The sequence below is a fragment of the Perca fluviatilis genome, chromosome 16 (assembly GCF_010015445.1).
Source record: "Perca fluviatilis chromosome 16, GENO_Pfluv_1.0, whole genome shotgun sequence".
Taxonomy (NCBI): domain Eukaryota; kingdom Metazoa; phylum Chordata; class Actinopteri; order Perciformes; family Percidae; genus Perca; species Perca fluviatilis.
The window spans coordinates 26,542,570-26,569,209 of record NC_053127.1 but is presented as its reverse complement, the minus strand read 5'-3'; the positions used below and the strand labels follow the sequence as shown (position 1 = coordinate 26,569,209).

The 26,640-nt window shown below is 40.9% G+C and overlaps 1 protein-coding gene across 3 annotated transcripts; it reads right to left on the bottom strand.

Annotated features, from left to right (window-relative positions):
- Nucleotides 1–709: 709 nt before the first annotated feature.
- On the bottom strand, nt 710–25,414 carry LOC120544064 (transmembrane protein 164). Of its 3 annotated transcripts, none has more exons than XM_039777596.1 (6): nt 25,388–25,414; nt 13,962–14,011; nt 6,897–6,963; nt 5,301–5,379; nt 4,239–4,339; nt 710–2,106 (listed from the first exon to the last, which is right to left on the bottom strand). In XM_039777596.1, exons 2-6 carry the CDS (start codon nt 13,973–13,975, stop codon nt 1,900–1,902), a joined length of 468 nt encoding a protein of 155 aa, XP_039633530.1. In that variant the 5' UTR covers nt 13,976–14,011; nt 25,388–25,414; the 3' UTR covers nt 710–1,899. The 3 variants fall into 3 exon arrangements, with proteins under 3 accessions (XP_039633530.1, XP_039633529.1, XP_039633531.1); XM_039777595.1 differs by lacking the exon at nt 25,388–25,414 and adding an exon at nt 24,440–24,877; XM_039777597.1 differs by lacking the exons at nt 13,962–14,011; nt 25,388–25,414 and adding an exon at nt 7,038–7,513.
- Nucleotides 25,415–26,640: the final 1,226 nt, after the last annotated feature.

Here is a 26,640-nt window from a genome sequence, read left to right as displayed (position 1 = left end):
TATATAACAAAATCACTGATTAAAACTGATTTTCCCGTCAAAGACCTGACGTTTAATAAAGCTAGTGTTAGTTAGCATTATCCGCCGTGTTTTTTTTGGGGGGGTCGGGCTGTGGCTGACAAGGAATGGATGCTACGTTTGCAGTTGAGGGCTTCTTGTTTCTTAGCGGATTCACCATTGTTTTTCTGTTACCTGTCACGACAGAAATTGACGCCGCCTTTGGTACACAGGGCCGGGGATTGTTCTGGAAAGAGTCACGAGGGCAGCTCGCTGCATTTTGTACTCTAGAAACCTCATCGGGCTGCAGAGACGGAGGACAATGCGCCCAGACATTTATTACAAAAGCAAAAAGTTTTTTGAGTCAGGCAGCAACTTGGCTTCAGCATAGTTACGTGGTGTGCTGAGCTGAGAGGACCTATATATTTGGGAAATAAGCTTATTCGCATTCTTGCCAAGAATCTGATGAGGAAATTAATACCACTCATATCCGTTTGGTGAAAATGAAGCTGGAGCCAGCGGCCAGTTAGCTTAGCATAAAGACTAAAAACAAAGGTACCAAAATCGTCCTACTGTACAAGCACCGATAAAGCTCAGAAATTAACATGTTATATCTTGTTTGTTTTATCTGTACAAAAAAAAGTGTTATATAGTATGATAAGTGTTTTAAAAATACATCCAGACCATGGTTCGAAAATAAAGAAATGCTGACTTTGGTCAACTGAAATCACTTTTATTGTCAATACAGCACATACACTCGAACCCATAGAATTACAAAAGTTTGTCTCATCCCTTCTTTACAGTGAAGTACAGTACGTATATGCTACAGTAATACACACACCCCTAACACTTGCCATATTCCGACTTTTTCCTTTCGACAGGTAAGTAACCCCAGAATGCCTTGTAAGATATACTTGAGAATCGAGCAAGTGTCATGGTGCACAAGTCCAGCCGAGATACATATTTGGTCAAGATCTTCTCTCTCGGCAAACATCATATTCATTCCAACGACACGTGAAGTTGATACCCTATTTAATATGGTCCAATATCAAAACAAAATAACAGACAAAAACATAACCTCCTTGGCAGAGGTAATAACACCACCCCAGTGTATCCATCCATAAATCCTCATCCATCACTGTGAATCTCAGCACGCTATTCGTCCCCCATGTCCCCTGATTATCACAACTGGAATGATCTGAACGGGCTGGGGACAGAAACGCAAATGAGGCTGCTAATAATGCGTTCATACCCTGTACATGTGTGTAGTAAAGTGGGAACAGAGGGACGCCATAAATAACTTTTCCATTTTCAGTCGTGACAACACTGAAAAGTGATCATACGTGACAAACTAAAAAAAACGACTATTAAACAAGCAATGCCTTTTACAACAGCTGACATTCACAATCTGTTTCCAAACAGCACAGACAAACAAAATGGCCACTTTAGCCACTAATATTATGACCTTGCATAACTACTACGTAATGACCTGAAAGATCAGTATTGACGTGACTCCCATTTCCTTAAAACTTTACATTTACAAAAAGGCAGCTTGAGAAATCTCCCCACAAATTCACTTACACGTTCCTGGGAACTGTATTCCAAAAAGGAAAAAAAAAAAAAGAAAAGAAAAAGGCTAAGTCAGCCCAACTCCACAAGGCTCACTACCAGCCTTAAAATGCCTATTATGTTTGTACATGCGAGTATGTATGCAAGCCAACTACAACACTAAAATAATGACACGTTGATTCACTGGCCCTGAAATGCTCGCTTGTTTCAGTAAATCGGATGGTAAGTCTTAAAAGATGCTTTAAAATGTGGATTTTGAAAACAAAAGAAAAATCCATGAAAAGCAGGCATTTGGAATGAAAGGCTAGGTCTGTGTGCTTCCCCCGCGGACATTCAGTCCACCTTCTTGCTGCGCAGTCGAAGCGTGTCCGGCAGCCACCTGCACACGGAGCCCGTGTGTTGCGAGAGGAGTGTGAGGACCTTCCCGTGCGCGAGGGTCAGCAGGGTCTGGTGGCCCGTCGCCCACACCCGGTACCAAGGCCCGTAAAAGGGATCGGACACGGCCGGGCACAGCATGTTGTTCAGGTTGACCTCAGTTGCCTGGGGGAGGAGGATGGAGACAAGACGGGCTGAGTCAGTCCTAAAATATGATGCTAATAGCAATCAGAGTATTAAGTACTACCCAGTTGGATAATGAGGTTTTGGCAAATGGCATGGTTGACTTCACTGTACATGTCTTTATAATCATTCATTTCTGCTCCCACTATCACTAAATTGACTGAGGGATGAGTTCACGGCCTGTAAATCCTCCACGGCTCATTATTTGACAGCATAGAGCGCTCTGACTGCTGAATGATTCACTTCATTTCATTACTGATGCTTGCATTTGTTACCATCTAAACCGTAGTCAGACTTCTATAGATTTTAAGAGTTTTTATGATTGTTTAATATCTGCAGGAGGGTGGGGAAAAAAAAAAATCCCAACACTTCTTGGAACATTATGCAAACCAGTGCAGTGGCTTTGCTGTCATGGCAGTTTAGATCGGTCAGTGTGCTACCACACACAATTTTGCAATCAGGCAGACATGATTCGGTTGTCTCATCTCCCCAACCTCAAAAAAACTCTTTCAAACTAAATCTGAATTATACTTCTAATTGGTATTCAACTCAACATGACTCACTCGTGTTTGCTGCCTCTATTTTCAATGTACAGCGAGTGCACAAAATAATTGCAAATGTCTCCGAACAGGATATTCATTTTGACATAACCAGCTGCAGAAATGAGACTTTGAATTAGAAAAAAAAATATATAAAAATCATGAGAATAAAGAAACAAAGCACAGGAAAACTGACTTATCTATGAATGTTTAAACATGGATGCATTTCAGTAAAAGGACTAAATATATTCAACACCTTCTTAAACATCAAATTCAACGACTCTTTAAGGACTTCACAGGCCCAAACGAAGCCTACTACACACCGAGCCGATAATCGCCCGCCGGACAGTCTGGCGAGGTCAGTGACTCGAGTCTGTTCGGTGTGTTCCGTGCCGTCGTCCGTCCGAGGGGCCGGTGGCCTTCATTTTGGCCGATTTGACATGTATAATCAGCAGTCGGACTCAAATGACCCATCTGATTGGTAGAGTGCTAACCCGGAAATGGGGAGCGGAATGAGCGTGACTAGAGTCTCTCAATATCTGACGAAAATCTTTTAAACTTCTTTGTCGAGCTGAAATGAAGACAGGTTCCGCAACTGCACGGCCTATTTCTCGCTTAAAAGGTTTTCAGAAACACGTTTCGGTGAACCATTTTAGTACTATAGGAGATCGTATTCTGAACGAGCCGCCATGGCGGTCTGGCTTTGAATTTCCGGAGAAACCAGACCCACGTGACGCGTTCGTCCAATCAAGGTGAATCACTGTTTCAACACTGTGCAGCAGGCTTTACAGAAGCTCACAGGCAAATATTAAAAATCGAGAGAGTGAATGAGTGAACACTTATCAATTCTGCTGTGTTACCGTGATGGCAGACTGTGTGGTTTCTTTAATTCTCTAAACACTGCAAAACAATACGTAGCCTATTAACTAAAGTAAAAAAAAAGAAGAAAATACCAAAATAACTTTCATTTCTATAATTGCACAAAAATAAATAAATTTATTTCTATTTTCTTTTTGTTTGTGATTAACAATTATTTATTCCTATTTTCAAAAACCTTTAAAAGGCCTTGATTCCCTCCTCCCCCAAATTCACAAACTTTCAAGGATGATTCTAGCTTCTTTAATGTGAAGGTTTATTAGTTTCTTCACTTCTCTGGGACAGTAAACTGCATCTCTTTGAATTTTGGACAAAACAAGACGTGCGGATCGACTGATCACCCTTTTCACCAATTTTATAGTCCAAACAACTAGTCGATTAGAGAAATGAAGTGAAAATAATCACAAGTTGCAGCCTGAATTGTGAGAAGGGTGTGTAATAAGCTCAAGTTGTGAATGTCAACACCACTTTTCATATATATTTTTTTCATATTTAAGCCTACATCATTTTTTTTTTTTTAAGCTAAACTGTATGGATGTTTATGGAAATGTGTTCCTGTTGAACAGATGTCTTTGTCTGAAGAAAATGACTTCTCATTCTCCCTGTAAATGAAACCAGTGGCACAAGTGATGGCGTGGTCACTCGTGTACGTTGCCCAGTGAAGTATCGTGTAATGGCCAGCAGAGGGCTCCATCTTACCAGGCCGAGGACCTGCAAGAAGAGGAAGTGGTAGAGGAACAGGATGCCGTTGGAGAGCAGCGCCCACCACATGTCCCCCAGAGGCTCAGGCTTGTACACACCTGCGAAAAAAAACACTCGTAAAACCTCGTGGCTGAGCAATTTCCCCTCAGGATTGATACACGTTTTATCTGGCCACCCAACCCATTCGCTTCCCTGCGTTGGAGCATTTGCAATGTGGCAGTCGAGCCAACAGATGGAACACGCTGCAACCACAGCACAGCCAGGACCAAGAGGATGTGGTGTCAAACTGGCTTTTCCTGTTTCCCCACTGCTGGCATTCGCTAGCAGTACTACCAGGGGAAGATATTAAATGTGTACCGATTATGTCAGTTTAACTAGAACAATGAATGCTTCCTTTTGTGCGGCTCCAGTGTGATGTTACTAATGCACAACGAGGCCCTTCATGCAGAGGTAGGATTACTGTGCGAGGCCTCAGATATATCTATCTGACATTTACCTGACTTAGAATGAGATCTACGTTTTGGAAAGCTCCCAACGTTGTGGATGTAACCAGTTATTGGAACTGGAGTGGTTTTCTTTTCCACCAATTTCCTGCCTCACATTTACACTTTTCTATACAATTTGCACCTGGGAGCTGCACAGTACACCTTCTGTCTTCTAGCACTTAGCCACTAAGTGACTCTGAGGGCAGCTTGACAGCGCTTTCTGCAGGAGACTTGTACGTGCATGTCCACATCTGCAGAATGTGGTTACCAATTTGTGCAGGCATGCCTTCGTGTTGTCACAAGCAAAAGCAAAAAGGTATTTGCTTAAAAAAACAAACAGATAACTGTGCAGCTGACATGAGCAGTAATCGACACCATGCTTAAACAGACAAAGACAAAAGCAGGTATCTACTGCACGGCAACTCAAACATCATCGACGAAAAGGGAATCCACCCAAGGATAAAAAGATCAGGTCATTATAGCCTTGCATGGTTGGCACATGAAAGGTATTTCAAGGTGGGTGTCAATGTGAACGGAGAGTACATGGCTGTGATTACGAAAGATCAACACCTACCTCCTTTCCTGAAAAGGTAGAGAGGCACCAGGTACAGCATGGAGTGCTGGATGTAGTAGATCTCCTTCTCAAACGGTAGCTGAGGAGAGAATAAACCATCTCAATTCTTAACAAGCCACATCAGGCAGACATTTCATTTGCTGAGCCCCCCTATAGCAGTATATTTTTTTTTATGATGAGGTAAAGAAGAAGTATCTGAGCATTTGCGAAATGATATATTTGTAGATAGTCTGTAACTTGTGAACATAAAACCAGTGTTGGACTTCCCCTGCCCTCTGTGTGCGCAGCGCTCTGATGTAGTGTGTAAGAGCAGCATTAATAACCGCAGCCGGCTGTAGTCTGAACTGTGCTCTGCGCGCATGAGCTGCGGGCTCGGCTGGAAAGCAATACTCCAACAGAAGAAACGATTGAGAGAGGTGAAGACAGGAATGTTTTTATTCCTTATTCTACTGCTAGTGAAATGGAGTTATTAGGGGGCGTGAAAACACGACAACAGAGAATCAAAGCTAACCGCGGATCAGAATCTCAGCCTCAGAAGAAAATGACAACAAAAATACAAAGACAACGGACTACTTTAGCAATACCTCGGTCTTTATCTAATGAAAAAAAAAAAATAATGACTGGAGAAAGTTATTATCAGTAGTATAATCTATGCAATTATTTTGATTTTTGTCCCCAATCAGGTCAGCAATCAGTGTTTAATCTAAATATTGTGTACCGCTACTTTTTTACATTTTGTATACATCTAATGTACAGTGAATAGTTTTTTACCAGAAGATTTATGAAGGTATAATGCCTCTTCAGTTGAGAATGTTAAAACTGATCAGTGTTCTTTCCTCACTCTTCTGTTTGGTAGATCTGCTGTGAAAACTATTTTGAAAGGCAAGCTGACTAATGACATCGTTTCCCAACATTACGCACCTCGACATTTCTGTAAGCGCATACTTCCCTTATTGAAAATAAGTTCTTTATCTAATAGGGGACATAGATTTACATGAGAAAACCTTTGCTTTACTTTGGGAAGAAATGTTTTGCAGTAGGAGCATTTGGTCTTCACCTGGATCATGTTAGAATTGGATGTTTGAACTGTCAAACGTGATTTCATTTGGCAAAAATAATTTGAAGTTAGTGTAGTGTATCTACTGCATCTGGTCTTCGTCTGCAGCTGTTAGCAAAAGCCTTTTAAGCAGGAAGTGTTGCCGGATCTGAACCGATTCCCTCAGATTTCTTTCCCTAAAAACAGCCGATTTCCATCGTCAATTCATACTTTCTGCCACTTGAGTCCGACATTTTGTTTCTTCTGCGTGATGGAATATTATTCTTCAGATTCAGGCTCTAGCAGAGGAACTACATTTATTTAATCATTCATGTAAACATCACATTTTTGTGATGTAGGAGAGACATTTTCACAAAGTAGTCATCCTAAACATATCAAAGCTAAGGGACAAAAACTTGCTTTCCTGTTGGGGTGTCCTAAAAAAATGTAAATATATGGATTATAAACATCTTCTAACCTCAGAGACAGAAGATGAGAGCAGACGCCTTTGTGAATGAGATCAAGGCTTTGATGAAGATTTCCCAGTACTGGGTACTTACCAGTCTAGTGTTGACTACAGGGAACATTAAAGCCAGTAATGCACCGTTCAGCATGTGGACCTGCAGCCTGAAAACACACAGGGAAAAACAATGAGCCGGTAATTATAACATTGAAATTTCAAAAGATCTGATATACCTTACATCTTCCGTCACATCTGCCCCAGACTCCCAGGAACAATCATTTCGACATTGCACGCATCATTGCATTTTCGACATATTAGTTTTGATTTATTGCGGATATAAGCACAGAGGAACAGGCGGAGGACAGTGTAGATTATGTTCTGTGTTGCTGAAAGCCATTCAGAGCGCTCCCCGATGTTGTTAGCAGCAGCTGTCTCTCATTCTTGGGCAGGGTCAGATCCTAGTGGGAGTGTTCATTGGGAGAAGTCAGGTCACTGACGTTTTGGGCAATTAGAACCTTTCTACGTGTACAGTATGTTGTAGAGACTTCACAATTCTATCATCCATAAAGAAATCCCACTAAAGTTTTTCCAATGATTCTGAGAAATCAGAAACTCTAGCTATTCATTCGTAATTAGTATAAATTAAGATATAATCAAGGCTTTAGTAAGCAGGACACATTCTTCAGCTGCTTCCATCTCACTCACCATTCAGCATACAGTACACAGCCTGTCTGCTCCTGCAGACAGAGGGAGTGTGATGCTTGTTCATTTCTTTTAACCAACAATTATTCTAAAAACCACCATATACTAGGGCTGAAAAAAAATTAATTAAAAAAATCAATACGCGTATGTGTCGGGATTTTTTTTTTAAACCAATGATTCACCTAAATATTTTCTTTGAATACCGTTCCAGCAAAACAGACCGAAAGCAGAAAATGCAATCAAATGCATGTTATGTACTTCTTTACAAATGAAATAAATGTCAGACTGACAAGTGATGCGCATTCTTTTTTAGAAAATGACATACTGTCTCTAGAAGTGTATTATTCAACTTTTGTCTCGGTTAAAGAAGGAAGAGAAAAATCGCTATACTCAATACTATGGAATCACAATACTTCAATCAATACTAGAATTGCAATAAATGAAAATCGCAATAGAAATCGAATCGGCACCCATGTATCGTCAACGAATCAAAACAATAGAATATTGTCCCAGCCATATACAAAAGCCCAGGAGCTTATGTGTCAAAGTGTGGGCCTCCGTCCATCTTATCTGACTGCTCTCTTTGTCAAATGAGCCAAAATAACTGTTGTGACAGCCAAGGTCATTGGGAAAACAGCAGTGCTGTAGGAATGTCAGTTCAAGTGAGCCCAGCTGTCACTCTGAGGGCCTCCGGACCTTCTAGGAAAAACAGTCTGCTTCATTCAAATTCACCACATTTATTGATCATTAGCAACCGTTGCCCAATGTGTGTGTGTGTGTGTGATTTTATTCATAAAATTATACTTAATAATTTGGTATGTTTAAGTCAAGTCTGTCAATCTAAACATCATCTAAACAATCATGATGTGGAAAATAGGCATTTACCTTGATGTATTCATCACTAAATATTAATTGTTACACTATAGTGATTATTACTACTTTTGTAAATGTGTGTAAATGTCTCCGTTTATAGGGAGTTATCTCTAGTTATTCATAATTCCCCCATAATTGCCCTTCCCTTGATATAATAAAGTCCCATTGGGAAAATAACTTAGAAGTTGAATTCTCAGAGGATGATTGGAAGTCTATTCTACAACAAGCCCATACTTCTTCTCTTGGCTATCGACACAGGCTCATACAGTTTAAAGTGCCTTCACCTTTCAAGTGAAAAAGCTTTTTAAGATTTATTGGGGTTTATATCTTAATTGTACCAGATGTAAATCACATATAGGCTCTCTTATTCACACTTTCGGGACTTGTCCAAGACTATCCTCTTATTGGACTTCTATTACTTCAGTATTGGAATACCGTTTGTTTTATTATTTTTTTAATTTGGGGCATTTTTAGGCCTTTATTTGACAGGACAGCTGAAGACATGAAAGGGGAGAGAGAGGGGGGGAATGACATGCAGCAAATGGCCGCAGTTAGTAGTTGAACCCGGGCCCGCTGAGTCGAGGAGTAAACCTCTATATATGGGCGCCCACTCTACCAACTGAGCTATCCGGGCGCCCCGGAATATTGTTTGAACCTTCCTCTCCAACTGCTATTTTTGGTGTTCAAAAGGACAAATCTTTGTCCAAACAACAGGCTAATTCATTAGCTTCTCTAGATGCCTAACTCTGTTGCAATGGAAGCAAGAATAACCACCATCACATATTCCCGTGGATTAGGGATCGTATGCAGTTTCTCCACCTTTTTCTGCTTTGTCAAGGTAATGGCATATGTTTGCTTCTCATGCAATGCTTTGTGTGCCTAGTGAATAGAAGGAGCTGAAACCAAGCAGAAGGGAGGCTACTTGTGTCTGAAGTGAAGAGGTGGTCGCCTATTGTTGACTACAGATGCTGGTGCTGTGCGTTTGTTTTACACAAGCTGTGGAAATCCACCATACGGCCAATACTAACATAAAAGCTGCAGCTGCATTTATGCTTGAAGAGGAGGCACAGATTGCTAAATAAAACATTGTTTCATGTCTCAATGTTGAGACATGTCAAACATGTTTCAATCTTAAAAGGTCCCATGATATGCTTCTTTTATATAAGCCTCAGTGGTCCCCTAATACTGTATCTGAAGTCTCTTTCCCGAAATTCAGCCTTAGTGCAGAATTACAGCCACTAGAGCCATTCCCACAATGAGCTTTCCTTAGGATGTGCCATTTCTGTGTCTGTAGCTTTAAATGCCATTGAGGAGGAGAGGGGGGCAGGGGTGTGGCCTTGACCAACTGCCACTTTGCTCCTTTGAAAGCCACGATGTCTCGCTCTTTCTCATGGACGGGCCAAATTCTCTGGGCGGGCAAAGCAGAGAAAGGGGAGGTGATGGTTCGAGTAATTTCACCCTTGGGTCCTTTGCACCACGACCTCGAGCCAAACAACCCCCCAGAAGCTTTTTTCACCTGGGTCGAACATTGGGCGAGTTAGCGTGATCAGCTGAATAGCTTAGCGCAGGCGCTAATGGATCCACGTTTGTATCTCGTAAATGACCCCACTAATAATAATAACTAATAATGCCCAAAATGATACCAAACTTCTACACTAATACAAATAGGTTATGTACTCATAAAACGATGGATTGGAAAGTTTGTAAGTACACCAGGAGTTTATTTAAATAACACTTGCCTTCTGGCTTCTGCTCTCTGCTGCTACTGCTACCGGCAGTAAGGTGAGTGCTTAGGGACGTCTACAAATTACAACACCGAGAAGAGATGCAACAAACATATTTATTAATTTAACTAATTTTTTTAAATAAACTCCTGGTGTACTTACAAACTTTCCAATCCATTGTTTTATGAGTACATAACCTATTTGTACTAGTGTAGAAGTTTGGTATAATTTCAGGCATTATTAGTGGGGTAATGTACAAGATACACTCTTGGATCCATTAGCGCCTGCACTAAGCTACTCAGCTGATAACGCTACTCTGCGCTAACTCTCCCAATGTTTCGACCCAGGTGAAAAAAGCTTCTGGGGGGTGTTTGGCTCGAGGTCATGGTGCAAAGGACCCTAGGGTGAAATTACTCCGAACCATCACTTTAAGATACTGCTAATGCAAACTGCTGCTGCTTCACATTAAATGTCAACTGGTGCTTCTATTGCGAAGCAGTCACAGGAAATACAATTTGTCACAGCGATTAATTTGTTCAAATTTAAATTTTTCGGTTATTTCTTTTAATTTATTACAGCTGATGAGTTTATATATTGCAGGGAGCAGCAGTTAAGATGGAGAACTGGGGGTGACAGGCTGAAAACCTCCAACTTCTCAGCAAGGAAACCAACTCCTTTTACTGTGCCCTGCTGTTGTTAGGAAAACACAGTTGCTCATGCAATGATAGTAATAGTATTAAACCGCACTTTGCTGTTGCTACGGTAACCACGGGTGTGGCCAAATCAACCAGGACTGAAATCTTCATCAGTCAACAGGATTACTTTAAGCATTTCTTTTTTTAAATCAGTGGGAATTGTTTTTCATGCCATCCCCTCAGGTATTGACAGTGTTTATGTTTTGAAAACTGTGCAGTTTCACTTGAATTTTTCCTGGTGCAGATAAAATGCCACGTTTACACAAACTATAACTGTCAATCTCCTGAAACAGGACAGAAATCATAAAAGCTTTTCTCGTGGGAAATACCCGTGAAATGTCCGGTAAGTTCATCCAGTATTATATTAACTTCTTTGAGAAATCTTGGCCTGATGGAAAAATATTTCTTTTCTGAAGTGACTGACTTACTTTAAGTATTTTGTTTTCCAAAGACAAGAAACTTGTTGGAAAGTGTTAAGCTTCTCAAACTTACAATTGTATTTTTTGTTGGCTACTTTAAGGTCATTATAGGTAAGACACGGCTACAGTGTCTTGATTAAACTGCTACCACTCACTGCAGCTGCTCACTATGTGACTCCCATGGGCTGAGGCAACAGAAAGTGACCCTGCTTGTATTTATTTCGGAGTAAATCCAACTCTGTGTTTCCACTGGCAAAAGCAGTCCTTTTCTCCTGAATAATTAACTGCGCAGAGCAGAGCAGTTGTTGAGGAGAGAAGACTATAAACCCCAACTAGTACAGTGCTCGTTGAAAATGTGCCTGTCTGGAACGGGCCAATTGCTTGGCCTGGCTTGGCAATACTGCTTCTTGTAGAATTCATCAAAACCAAATTGTACTCCAAAATTACTTACAGAAGGACCCCGAACCACTTAATATGCAACTCCCCTGTATACCCTACTACTGACTTACTGATTTAGCTGACAGAGAACGTTGCAGATTCAGAATGTAATCAGAGTAATCAGACATTAGCCTCATGGACTCATGGCAGTGCACTGACTGGGGGGAAAAAGGGGACCGAGTACCCAGAGCCCTCATGTGAGGAGGCCCCAAAAAGATGCTAGAATGAATACCTGTGGATGCGGGGAGGGGCCCATAGAAAATGCCTTTCTACAGGGCTCAGAATTTTATGCTACGCTAATCAGCACATATCTGCCTTAATCAACCACCAGAACCGGACTGTGTGTGTGTGTGTGCGTGTGTGTGTGTGCACACCGAGCGCGAGAGAGAGAGAGAGAGAGAGAGAGAGAGAGAGAGAGAGAGAGAGAGAGAGAGAGAGAGAGAGAGATGGTGTGGTCTTGTGTCGTATGATTGTTAACGAATTTAACACTTCAGCAGAGGTGTTAATTTCCATACAGGCTTAGTGGCTTGACGGTTAACGGTGAAGTGGGGGTTTTGATTCGCGGGGGTATTTTGCCGATGGTAATGTTATTAGTGTTGTAAGTTAGCAGTAGACTTAATTAACCCGGGGTGAGTCTGATGGAAAGTGCTGTGTCTGCCTGGTTCAGCTCTGAGATTTTCTCGTATTGCACAGCACTGTGAAGGAATAATCTCCAAGATTACTTTATATTCTGCCTCTGGTTAGAAGTGGTGAATTTAGGCAGTGTTTCCTCTGACTACGTTTACAAGCTGTCAATTTTCGGGTTATGGTCGGGTTAAGGTCACTATTCGGGTTTCTGAAACATTCGGAATAACCCGTTTACATGTGTGAGCAGAGAGAGTTACTCCTGTATACGTGGCATTTGTAATCAATTGGCAATATCCCGATGTAAACAGCGACGCACGGTTAGCGTCTGGATGTACGGACAAACCCTGCTTCGCGTAACTTTTCGGTCACCTTCTTATAAATCTCACTATCTCGGTACTTTCTGCCGTCAACAAAAGACATTATATTCATGGTTTTCACCACACTAATGAAGAAATTGGTTTCCTCCTCGCTCCAAAAGTGTGGCGCTGTGCTGCGTCTCGCCATGTTTACCTCTACTTCTTGTTTACTTCCGGTATACTGCGCGCAGGTTTTCTGGCGCATACAAGAAGTTCCTCTACTCAAAAGACCAAGATTCCTTGCGAATAGAACATGCGCAGAACACAAATCAATGTTCCTTTTGATGGGGATATGCCGATACGCGTTTACATGACCAAAATTTCGGGTTAGAAAAGGGGTAACCCAGGGATCATTTTCAGGTTTTTAAAAACCGGAATATGAGCATATTAGGGTTTTTGCCGGTGTTTACATGGCCGTGCGCGACCGGGTTATTGCTAATATTCCGGTTTTGTACAGGTTATTGGCTGCATGTAAACGTAGTCACTGTTGATTTCATTGTGGCGGTGCGCCATGGCAACATTTCTTCCGCGACGGTATCAGAAATAGGGCAGACGCAAAATAGTTGCTGCCTTTTAAATGATCCTGCCGACATAATGCACCCCCCCGCTGGCTGCCGCTCACATTGCAATTTAACAACAAGTAGAATGCATGGAATGACTACAAAACAAAAACCTCAATAGACAAAACATTTCATTAAAACTTGTGTGTGACAAATATATGTCAAAATCTAAGCTTTGTCTAGGAAGTGATTAGCAAACTGAGTAGCAAACTCAGATTTATATGTATATTATTAAAAATCACGCATGGAAATTTACATTAAAAAAAATTGTTGCATCGAGATGCACCGATAATCGGTTTAGAATTGAATCGTTGGCCTCTGAATCAAATCGTGAGGTGCCAAGAGATTCCCATCCCTATATTCTTGACTAAATACATCGATAGATACTGCGACGATATTGTAGGGTTGACAAATCCAAAATATTTTTTCCAATGAGATTTCAGATAATCTATCAATAATGTGGTACACAGTTTCAAGTGAAATTGTAAGGAAAAATTTATATTTTTCCCCAGCTATTTACTGACAAGTTTACATGCATGCACAAAAACAGTGTGATGTTAAAACAAATTTGCCTTAGTTAGTATGAATTGAGTTAGTATGTGCTCGTTATCAATGTAGACAATGTAATTCACGATATCTCGATATGTGATTTCATCATTATATATCTCCATTGAAAGATGATAAATTATCATGTTGAATTATTGCCCAGCCTTAATTAGCACTATAGACCACCAAAGACAGACATGAGCCAGGGGTGAAAATACTCACCTAAATACAACCATTGCTGTTTTACATGGCGGGCAGGCCAGCAGGAAGATCTGTTGAGGAAAGCACAGAGAGAGATAAGAATCCACATTATTGCATCAAACTCAGGTCATTATGGAACAGCTTGAATGCTTCAACAGCTCCCAGCGTTCAGTGCTGTAGGAAAAGAAAAATTAACAAATTGCTTTAACACGTTTTTGTTAATATAGTAAGAGCAGGAGCCTTGAACAGAGCACCCCACAGGCATATGTAAAGTGCTTTCTTGCTTCTAATAAGAAAAACAAAATGCAGAGTTCAGATGGGACCCAGGAGGATGGTCAAACAATTACGGTAGATTTGAAAGCATTACAATGGCTGCCAGGTGTTGGCATTAATGTATTTTATTGCCTGATTTCAAACAGGTCCGTCGATTAAAACAATCTACAACTCATTGCTCATGGAACAGGAAGAAGAAAAAGAATCAATGGACATGTATAAATCCTGGACTGATGTGCTTTGGTACGGCTTTTTGAACTTGTGTTACAAATTCAAACCTTGACCATATGAGTCCAGGTTACATTCACAGCAGAATCACAAATTATTTACATTAATATGCGTTCCCCCAGCCTGCCTATGGTCCCCCAGTGGCTAGAAATGGCGATAGGTGTAAACCGAGCCCTGGGTATCCGGCTCTGTGAAAGCTCAGATGGGCCGATCTGGAATCTTCTCCTTATGAGGTCATAAGGAGCAAGGTTACCTCCCCTTTCTCTGCTTTGCCCGCCCAGAGAATTTGGCCCGCCCATGAGAGAGAGAGACATCATGACTTGCAAATGAGCAAAGTGGCAGTTTGTCAAGTCCACAACCCCCCCCTCCTCAATAGCTACAGATACAGAAATGGCACAGACTAAGGAAAGCTAATTGTGGGACTCGATCTAGTGGCTGTAAATCTGCAGCAAGGCTGAATTTCGGGAAAGAGACTTCAGATACAGTATTAGGGGACCACTAAGGCCTATATAAAAGCATCCAAGGAGCACCATGTCATGGGACCTTTAACATGCATTGAGAACCAAGGAGAAGCCAGTTTAACAGTGGCTTCCATTTCCTTCATTTGCATTCATATCGACATGCTGGCTTTCTATCTGAACGAGAACATAGATTACAATGTGCATCGTCATTCCAGTTATACATCTCATCATGCTCAGTGACTGTGCTATTGGGGCCTGGAGGATACTGCAAACATGGATTGGTTCGAAACACCATCTGACACAAGAAAGAGTTGGTCTGCCTGGAAGGCAAAGGCTGGAAACAGAATTACAAGAAAGCAATTTACTTGAGATCTGTTGTACAACTAGCCACTGGCCAGGAGATATGTCTTAGTGATTGATCGGCACTACACCCATCAACTCTTATCAACCTGCACAGTGAACACAACTAGTTTGTTTTGCAGACACCATCTGTAACAAACACACAAACACATGGACAGGACAGGATTAATTAAAAGTATAATTTAAAAGTTTTAAATACATGTAGAATTTTTTCATTAATAATCAGAGTAATAGATGCTTCTCTTTGTTATTCAGATTTTTTCAGAGGAATGAAACAATCTATGAAAATAGCTTTTAATGAATAAAAAAAGTGTGACAGCTGTGCTTTCCCATTGTAACTTACTGTGTGTGTATTTGGGATTATGCCGCCTGCAGTAAACCACTAAAAGACTTTGTCTCATGTCAGGGACATCACACCATTACATACAGCTCTCTCATATGGAAACCCAGTGTTCTATATTAAATACATAAAAAATACACTATGAAATAAACAAATGTGTTAAATATTGGGCTTAGTCGACTAATGGCGCTTTTCCATTACATGGTACCTGCTCGACTCGCCTCGACTCTACTCGCCTTTTTTGGTTTTCCATTACGAAAAAAAGTACCTGGTACCTGCTAACAGGTACTTTTTTTAGTACCACCTCAGTCGAGCTTCCAAGCGAGCTGAGGCGAGCCGAAAAGGTGACGTGAAAACCTGCAGGCTGCTGACTGGTCGGAAAGAATCGTCACTGATCACTGCATTGCTAGCGAGAGACGTCATTTTTAAATAGTTTAGCCAGCGGTGTTTTTTTGCTGCCGGAGGCTCCACGCAGAGCTTTCTCCGTAGCATACAAGTGGACTGATGGTTATACTTGTGCGCTGGTGTGTGCATGTGTGATGTGTGTGTGTGTGGGGAGCTGGTGAGCGAGGGAGAAGTGAGAGAGTGACGGCGATTATCTCCGCAGCGAGTAGCGACTCTAGAGTCATATATATGAGAGAGAAACAAAGCGTCTCCTCTGTTCTTTCTGACCACGGTGGGAAATCTGGAGCAGTAAACGTTAACTATCTCTTTGATATCATGTTGTTTACGGAGACGGAGAACCAGGAAATGAGTCAGGGAAAGCAACGCTACTAAGCCACACCCACGGCAGTTGCTATGACGACCAGCCACGCTGAGGCGGTACTAAAATCTGCAATGGAAAACGGACGCACAGTGCGTCGAGGCGAGTAGAGTCGAGTCGAGCAGGTACCATGTAATGGAAAAACGCCATAACACTCAAAGTTGATTTAATCGACAGATCTGTAAATCTGAGTTTACAGATCTCAGATTTACAGATTTAAAGAGTCATGCAAAAGCACCACTTTAATTCTTGTGTTTACCAGAGATGTGCACGTTTCTTAGAAATAAGTAATTCAGCATGAAAAAAAGCATAAAACATGACTAATCGACTAAGAAATCTAAGTTGACTAAGACCAAAACGACCGATTAGTCGACTAATCGACTAAGAGGGAGCAGCCCTAGTTAAATATATAAATTAACCATCAATTTGTGAAATAATTTCATATATATATATATATATATATATATATATATATATATATATATATATATATATATTTTTTTTTTTTTTTTCCAAATGCTATTACGTTATTCTTATGGTGTTACAACCTAGCTCTTCAGGCTGTGAGAAAGTGGGAGACACAGTTTCAAATGATGAACAGAACATCAAAAGGCATGGGATGTGGTGTCAGTAGTGCAGAGGAGGAGAATGGTGTATGACTGTTGTAAAGTGCATCAAATAAACAAAAAGAGAACAGAGGAGGAACTAACGCTGTCACATAACCAGAGGGGTGCCTGCAGGGAGAGAGCGGGAGTAACAGAGCCCGAGTTTTATAGGAGGGGGAACACCGGGCTCAGAAGTTACCAAAAGGCACTGATGACCGACCTGTCAATCAAGCAATGAGCAAAAATAGATTTTTCGAATATATTTAAACCAGTGTGTTTTTTGGAAGGTATATTCAAATGTTATTTTTGGCCAATTTTGACAGCCCTAGCCCTCACCTGGTCATCACTTTTGTTAATGTGTGGTTAACTGTCATTAGACCACTTAGTGTTGACAGGAAGTGACTTCCTGACGTCTGTCAAGTGTTAATTAGTGATAAGAGATGAAAGATGGACATTTGGTTGATTTAAAAAAATAATAAATAAATAAAAATAAAAAACACATTCCAAAGCCAAGTACCAACCTCTACAGAGCTTCAGTTAATGTACAATGAAATAAGGAAATGATAAAGTCATTCAAACTATCTGGATAGTTAAAAAAAAAAAAAAAACTTAGTACGACTCCTACACAGCACACTAACTAAATTCTTCATCACTGTACACAAGCCTCTGCAGCTCCAATAAACAATCCGACCCAGATTATATCCACATGCATGATCACATTTATGAGAGTCAAACTAGCCTTGACGGTGTTGTTCCAGCATTAAAGACACAATTACCTCCTATGGTTGTTTCTCTCCATTAATTTTACAACTGAAACATAAAAGTATCTGGAGGTGCAGCAGGCTGAGGCATAATGCCAAATGATGATTGTCTCCAAACCAAGAAATCTCTCAGGCCTACACAATTTCAGCCTCCAGAAAGATATTGGAAGGCAACCAATAAAAGACTTCAACTGAAAATGTACAGTCAGAAGTGACTTGGTTTGATACGGTCAGTAATGTTTTTTTTTTTTTATTTCAGCTACTTTCTAACGGTGTCATGATTTTGATTTTAAATTGAAAATCAAACGAAATGAGCTTTGAGCTTTAAACTTTAATTATCGAAATCAAAAGCAGTATCGATCATACGGGCACATTTGGCTAAAAACACAGTTACGTTTACCTGTCTTACCTGTCTTACCTGTTTTACCGGTTTACCTGCTTACCTGTAACTGCACTTTTTGAGACACCATGACCACTGCTAGAGACACAACAGAATTGGAAAATCTTCCTGTTTCTCTAAAGTCACCGGTGTGACAACATTTTTCCTTCCCCTGTGAGTTATGTAAACAAACAACGGATGTAAAGCATGTGGGCTCCGACTGGACCTAATCGTGCATTCAGGTGCCCCCTTGTTATTGGGACTTTCAGTGCTAACATTTTTATTTATTTTTTTATTAAGAATTGAATCAAAAGATTTGGAGAATCGTGACACCCCTACTCCCTTCACAATATATACTTGTACGCTGCAAATTAAAATTACTTGAATTGATTGAAAACTTTTTCCACATTGCTGCAGGGCAATTTCAAAGTAAAAGCACAGCTGTGACTGTAAAACTTTTTTTCAAGCTGTGAAGGAAAACCCACTGAAAACAAAAGATCAATGGCCTACTTATAGATTGACAGATTTCATTACTGAAAAGCCATACTTCCTTTTTACAAGTGTAGTGATTAAGTAATACAGTATAGTGCTTTGAGCGTAATCTGAATGACTGAGTCAATGTGTTCTGCATTGTGTTATTACTACAGCTGATAAATTAGGCTATATTTAAAGATAATGCCTGATACTGTAGTCAGTTATGTTGATACTGAATGTTTGTTTTTTTTGCACACAGCTCGTAAACAGCCTGGCATTTCAATTTACAGGCAAGCTCTCGACCTATAAAGCAAAGACAAAGCCGCTAATGTTCACTGCTGCAGTGTGCTAACAAGCAGTATTTTAAACTCCTATTAAACCCATTCTGAGCTGCTGCAGAAATGCCAGAGGCTTGTTTTGAAGTGGAATGAGTTATTGTTTCATTGAGCCTGTAGCAGTGTTTATCATAAGCCTAGTTAGTACCTATCATTATTTGTATATGATCAGTCACACTGGACCCCTGGCAAGATCTACAAGGGAAGAAAGTTAACTTGGTAAGGGGGCTCTGTGTTTGGCAAGAGCTTACCTATCAACATGTGTTAAAAGGAAACTCGATCTAATCTATCTATCTATCGGATTCCTGGCATGTGAAGATCAGATTTATGTTTCCTTACTGGAGTCCTGGCATTGCCATGTTACACCACTTTCATGGGACAACGGCTTTTGGTTGTATTGTACCTTTAGAAAAGGGGTCTTAGCACTCCATGTTAACATCCTGTGGGCCACATCTAGCATTCCAACAAACTCCAGGAAAAGAAAAACCAGGAAAAGACAACACTTAGCCTAGGTCATATCACGATATCCAAAATCTAAGCCGATATCTAGTCTCATATCACGATATCGATATAATATCGATATATTGCCCAGCTTTAGTAAGGGGTTTATCCCAGCAATGTACATTTGTTGAGCCAGACTAGTCAATAATCAGTCGGACGTCTGTCAGTGGGGCAATGTGACTGCTCTTGTTCCATGTGGAGGAAAACATAACAGACAACAGTGTTGTCAGATGTGAGGCATCAACTCATCAGTCATCAGACACTGAACTCTTCACCCCCCCAGTGGAGTGATACTGGCTTGCTGGCGTTTTGGATATCTGTGTGATCTCAGTGGCAACAGACACAGCCACTCTATGCATACAAAGCATAATGTTTCACCAACAAATAGTTTAATTACAACTAGATTTAGCCAGGACAGCAGTGTTGACTAAATATTTATATATTTATAGTAAACAGAAAGGTTTCCCAAAATTATTTTGGTGTTTGTGTGCAGTCTATGACAGTTACAATCCACAACATTCTAGCAAACAGGCTGACTGTGTAATGACGCTGCAGGGCAAGCAATAGAGAGCTGAAGTCATGCCCTTCTACTTCCGGCCAATGGGACCTATCTTTCGAAAAAATATTAACAAGAGTCAATGGAGAGATAATTATTTTTTTATCCCGTTTGAATTGAGCCATGATGTTCGTCAATTTAAAGATAATTTTTCAACCGAAGAAAGTCTCGGTTTGTTGTTAAACTGTTGAAGTATAAGACTGTGAAAATACGTAATTACAAAGACTACACACTGACACTTAAATGTCTCACGGATGACGTCCCGCTGAAGCTACGATGTCTGTGTGTATCGTACCGGGGATGTAACGTTACTCTAATGAGCAGAGGATCTCGCTTGTTCTTTTGCTTATCTGCTGAAAACACTTCACTGGATAAAACACAGCAGGTAAGATAACGTTACATGTGTTGTGGAACAGAGCTAAGCTAGCTAGCTAGTGAGCAAGTTGAGCATCTAGCAAGCTAGGTGACGTAAATTGTGTGAGACGAGAGAAGTAGTTCATTGAGCGGTTTCACACAAAACTAAGTGGTCATATGACAAACCTACGGCTAATTGAGACTTTCTTCGGCTGAAAAAATATCTTTTAAAATGATGAACATCATATTTGTAATCCATGGCTCAATTCAAACGGGATCAAAAAATAATTTGCCTCTCCACCTTCACTACCGTTCATATATTTCCCAAATTAAGGTCCCATAAGGTCTACCGGTAGGGGCGTGACTTCAGCTCTCTATAAGGCTGCAGCACAGCAACACAGTCAAGTGGTTATTTTCTCAACACACAGGTGCTGATTACTCAAGGACTGTGGTAACTTCAGTTACAGCAACATGTGACTCAGCACATCTCGCCAGGCAGGCCCCATTGGAACTTTACAAGAGCTTATATATTTTTCAGCCCGTAAAATGTACTCATAATTCGAGACTTATCGCTCTCATTTCACATAGTAGCTGGGTTAGCTAAAAAGGAGACAGGAAGAGGGCCATCTTTGCAATCCTTATGAGATGACTTGATCTTAGACTTCCACTGGGTCTGAAAGCCATTAAGAAAGTACCACACCCATATACTGTAAATCCATAAACATGTAATGAAGATCTGGTGGGTGGACTCAGACCATAAAATGAGTCAATATAAGCACACTTCTACAGTTGAACAAAGCAACATCCTGGGACAACTCACCACTACTAAGCTGTAGGGGTGGGCGATATGGACAAAAAATAATATCTTGATATTTTTTCCGATTTTGACGATAACGATAATTAGACGATATCCTTTAAAAATGTGTTTTTTAAAGTCTGAGTTCCTTAATCACTGATGATAATAATGGGCACAATGTTTAATGAAAACAGTTCTTATTTATTTTCTTTAAAATTTAAGTATTCAAGTAAAAACAATTCAAAGACAAAATACTACTATACTAATACTAATTGAACTAGTGTAGGAACATTTAACTCTGAGTACACATTCAGTTGTACACCTCTGCTGTAATGTAAATTGTGCAGCATACAAGCAAGATGAAATCATAACAATAAACAAAGGGCTCTGTTCTGTAACATATTGCACATAACCATGTCCTTATTGGAAGCAGTCCTGGAGCTGGGATAGGGCAGTGTCAGGCCAGGTTCTGATAGTCCTTCTTCTTGGCTGTATAGTTCTTCGGACCGGGATTTATGCTGGGATCAGTAGTTGGATGTGAGCTGACTGGCCCAGGTGAGGGAGAGGCGCAGTTCTGTGTGCTTTCTTGATGTTAGAGTATACATGGTCTAGTGTGTTCTTCCCTCTAGTAACACAATCTACATGCTGGAAAAAAAAAGCTGGGGAGTACAGACTTTATGGACGCCTTGTTAAAGTCCCCTGCTACAATATGTATCCCCCCGCGCTGCTGTTTGTTCACTATGGTTAGTAGTGAGCCAAACTTGTGCAAACGTTAGCATCGGGGGCTATGTAGACGGCAGCGTGCTATTTTCGTGGTAAATAAAATGGCCTGTATATTACCGACAGGGCTCCAGGTCAGGTGAGCCTCGCGAGAACTGGCGAATGCCGCCTTCATTGTGCATAAAAACAAATGCAGTCCTCCGCCTCTGGTCTGACTCTTGCTGTAGTTATTTTCTCATCCTGCCGGTAGCTAGCTCGGCGTGCTAGCGCCGACGACAACCTGGAGTGCCCGGTCTGGCTATGTCCTCTGGGATGTTATGAGCCGCCTGGAAGGCTGTCGTAACAGCTGTGTTGTATCGTAGTCCTATACTGATTAGTTCAGTGTGGCTGTACTTGTATAAATATACACCGACAGGAGAGCTAGTAGCTGCTGCACAATCGCGCCGCCATCTTTGTTGACATGAGTGAATGTGTAGCGTTCCAATGCGTGTTTTGAAGTGTTTTTTCCTAAGTAATTTAAATACTCGATAATGTCAATTTGCACATCGTTAACACAACAATGACGATATTATCGTAAACGATATATATCGCCCACTCCTACTAAGCTGTCAAACATTCAACAAATATGAAATCTCCTTCCAGACCATCTCCAGCACCGCATCAAGCCCACAAACATCACCTTCAATAAAGCAAGAGAAGCATAACACACTTCATGTTCCACCTATTTTTCTGATAGTACACAGTCAAATCTCCAGCTAGCTCCTGGCCCTATTCCCTGCAACAAATAAACTCCTGGAGGCAATCCCTGCAGAGCCATCCCGTTGATAGAAACAAACCTCCTGTTATCCTGTTCCAAAAGTAAAATAGAAATGTTACAAGAAAATGGCAACTTCCACCTCACTTCAGTGCACCTCATCCTTTATACACCCTATGGTTTTCCTTTCTTTAAATTGATCACACTTAACTGTCATCAAGCATGAGGAATATTTACTGTGTGGATTATCTTAACCTTTGTCCGGGATACACAAAGGACATTTTGCTACCATCAGTCAATTCTTCATCACAGCAAGTCATTCATCGATGTCCGCTAGGTGTGACACAACCGCCATGTAATCTAAAAATAATCAGGATGCATCACTGTTACTTGTTCTTCATAGTTCATGTGTATGACAAATGCATTGAAAACACAGTTGGCAGTGACCCGTCGCCATGACCCATGGTGTGCAATCATGCACACGAAGGTCAGCCAACCAGGGGGCGGGGGAGAAACATGCAGGTGCTGTTTATTATCAAAGCAGCAGTGAGAAGAACAGAGAACCTTTGTGTAGTTTTGAACCCGCAAACCTCTGATTCACACTTAATGATATACAACACAATGACATCACCCACTTTGATTCCCATGTTATATCAATGAGACTCTCATCTAGCCTCCTGTGCGGTTATATACATTCAGCTCAGACTGGACTGCTCCTAGGTGGCTTCACAGCTGTTCATAAAATGCCTCTTCTAGTCACAAACAAAACGTTCAAAACTGATGACGCCCAGCTCTTGTTGCATATCTCAAGGGCTGAACTTGAGACAACAGGTTTTACTTAAAAGCAGCACTTTCTGTCTGGACTAACTCCCCTGCTTACTGGGATTATGGGTACAATTTACACCACATGTAAAAAGGTATATGTGCAGTTTAGTGTCCCAAATTCCCTATGGAAGATGGGTTAGGGTTACAGTTAGAGCTGGGCAATATATTGATATTATATCGATATCGTGATATGAGACTAGATATCGTCTTAGATTTTGGATATCGTAATATGGCATCAGTGTTGTCTGTTCCTGGTTTTAAAGGCTGCATTACAGTAAAGTGATGTCATTTTCGGAACTTACCAGACTGTTGTAACTGTTCTATTATTTGCCTTTACCCACTTAGTCAGTCATTCTATCCACATTACTGATGATTATTTATCAAAACTCTCATTGTGTAAATATTTTGTGAAAGCACCAATAGTCAACACTACAATATCGTTGCGGTATCGATAGAGGTATTTGGTCAAAAATATCGTGATATTTGATTTTCTCCATATCGCTAAGCCCTAGTTAGGGTTAGGGTTAGGCGTTCAGTCATAATCCCGCAGATGGTAGCTTTGGGACACTCTGTTTTTGGAAAATAATAAAGTAACCTGTCTCAAATGAGACCCTCATTCTTTAAGACCCTCATCATTTGGGACACTCAGTTTTTGGAAAATAATTTGGGACACTGAACTGCACGTATACCAAACGGACGTAGGTTACGCTGATTGTAAAATACCAACCACAGGGTTTCACCATACTGTAACGTTAGAGGGGTGAGGTCAGACCAACACGTAGTTGATGAAAGTTGTGCCAAAGTGAAGTCAACTAACATAAAAAAAAAAAAAGTCAACTGACGTGCAATACAAATCAATAACGTTCAATCAACTCTGTCACTCGGTCTGTTTGGGGGAATGATCCAGGTATGTCCTTCGATACATTTCATGGCGGTTGCTTTTCCGTTAGCAACCAATCTTGGGAGTGCACACAGAAATACACACAGTCTTAACAAAACACAAGTCATCCTTACCTGAACCATGGTCATGACATGGCAAGGGTTCAGCAGATATATCACAGTCTTGGTCGCGAATTTGAACCCAACCTCCACGCCAAAAGTCATGCAAAGGGCAACCAGCAACAAGTTCTTGCCCAGGCTGTCCTCCTTAGCCCTCGTGCTGCCCTTTCCGACAACTTTGAGCTCTTTGGAGAGGTTTATTTTACTCAGCGCAACGCAAACCTCCACTAGAGAGATCAGGACTATGACCAGACTTTCACTAATGCGCTGCTGGGGCGCGATGAACGCGGCACACTCGGGGCCCCCGTTGCCTTCAAACTTCGGGTCCACCCCGCCGTAGATCCAGTCTAAAAGGCTGTATATGTTATATCTGGACATGTTCCTCTTCTCGTGTTGGAAAAGATACGAACAAGATGGAATAAAAGACGTCACACTGACTTCTTGGCGAAACATGAACTGCAAGATTTCCCTTTCGTAGTTCGTCTCGTGGTTGAGAGGTAGATATGTAATCCACCGCCCTGGTGTGTTTAAAAGCTAGCTATATCGCCAGACTAGCTCATCCGCAAACAGACCATGGATGTATTAAGAGAACGAGACAGACGAGGAACTCGCGCTAGCAGCAGGAAGCAGCTGTGGCAACACTAAACGTTATCCGTCGCTGTTGCTGGTGGTAACCGTTACTGGGTAACGTTAGTGGCAAGGCTCTCTCTTCTTTCACGTCCCGCACACAACTGCTAGCTAATGTTGACAATTAAATTGGCACCATATGAAGCAAGCAAACATGCTGGCCACGTGCTCTTAGTCATATCAAGCTAGACAGCAGTTTACAGTCTAGCTTGTCTTCTAGAAAGCAGTTTGCAGTATATATATATATCTATGTCTATGGAGGCTGAGTTAGCAACAGTGCAGACACCGGATACGGAGCTAACGTTAGCTTAGCTAGCTAATAGCAACCAAGCCTACCTTGCTGAAGCGTTGATTTGTGATTTGTATTTACCCCGAGTTTAGTCTCTCAGGCTGAGCACAAATCTCATTGGTACACAGCATAGATGCTGCATTCAGCGGCCCTCTGTAAGCGGAAAAATCATCTGTGATGATGTGTGTCAAGAAACTAAACAAATAATTACAAAAAGTAAGTAGGCCAGTTTTCCTGCTTGGTGATTTGGATCAATAAGTATTCGCCAAATGCATCATGTGCACACATTAGAATAGAGATATTAATGTTAACTGTACAATTAAGCTATACATCTCAGTTAATAAACTTGTGCATAAGGACACTATCAATAGTCAGGACTAATGACTAGACTTTTTCTTCTTCTTTAGGGATCACAAGCTGAGTTCCAACTTGCATACTTTTTCTTTTTACTTTTAGTACGTATGCTCCAGTCTAAACGCTCTTACAAAGTATGTATGGTTGCATGCAGTATGCATAGAATTGTGACATAGTATACTACTTCACCAAACATTAAGCCTTGATCTTTGACACTCCTATAGGCTATGCTGCGCAAAGGAATGTGGGTCAGAATAGCGACCATATGCAGTAGGACATCATGATACTATTGGCATACTGCATTTGACATACTATGTATTGGGACCAGTTCTTTTACAGTCTATGATTAGGACATACTCAATCTTTTTCTGGCATACTAACTATAAGAAGGAATGGGTATTAGAACACACCCACATTGTACTCTGCCTGAGAGCCAAATATGAGGGCATCATAGATATACGGTGAACCAAAGAGGACACCCAACACACGTGATACTTGGGATGGTGCGTTCAAGAAAAATCTGGAAACTTCCTATATTCTTGTTGCAGCTGAGAAATACATTTTCCATTCTAAACCTCCATTACTTCATCAGTATAGAGGCTCTTCAGCCAACTGAGTATTACATTAATTTCACCACATGTTGGGATAATAACAATAATTTTGTTAGTGGGTTTCCTTCTCCACAGGGACAACATCACATGTCAACACATGGTAAAGACAGTAATTCAATTCCATGCTATGCATGAAAAATATTCTCACGGTTTTTTTTGGAACCCATGATCAGCAAGAGGAGTTTGGTTAAAATGATTTGCATCCTGAATTTTTAAAAGTAACAAAGGTGATCCAGTTACACTTATTTCAGAGCAATATTTATCACCTGATATTGCCACTACACAGTAGGGGCACCTCCACGCATATTCACACAGGACACACACTGAACAGTAGC

Bases quoted from the DNA above. Each gene is read 5' to 3' on its own strand.
- LOC120544064 (XM_039777595.1), bottom strand. From the start codon at position 24,877: ATGTTTCGCCAAGAAGTCAGTGTGACGTCTTTTATTCCATCTTGTTCG. The intron at 14,012-24,439 runs GTAAGGATGACT...TTTCCTCAACAG, and splicing joins ATGTCATGACCATGGTTCAG to ATCTTCCTGCTGGCCTGCCC. The intron at 2,107-4,238 runs GTAAGATGGAGC...CTCCTCCCCCAG, and splicing joins TCTTGCAGGTCCTCGGCCTG to GCAACTGAGGTCAACCTGAA.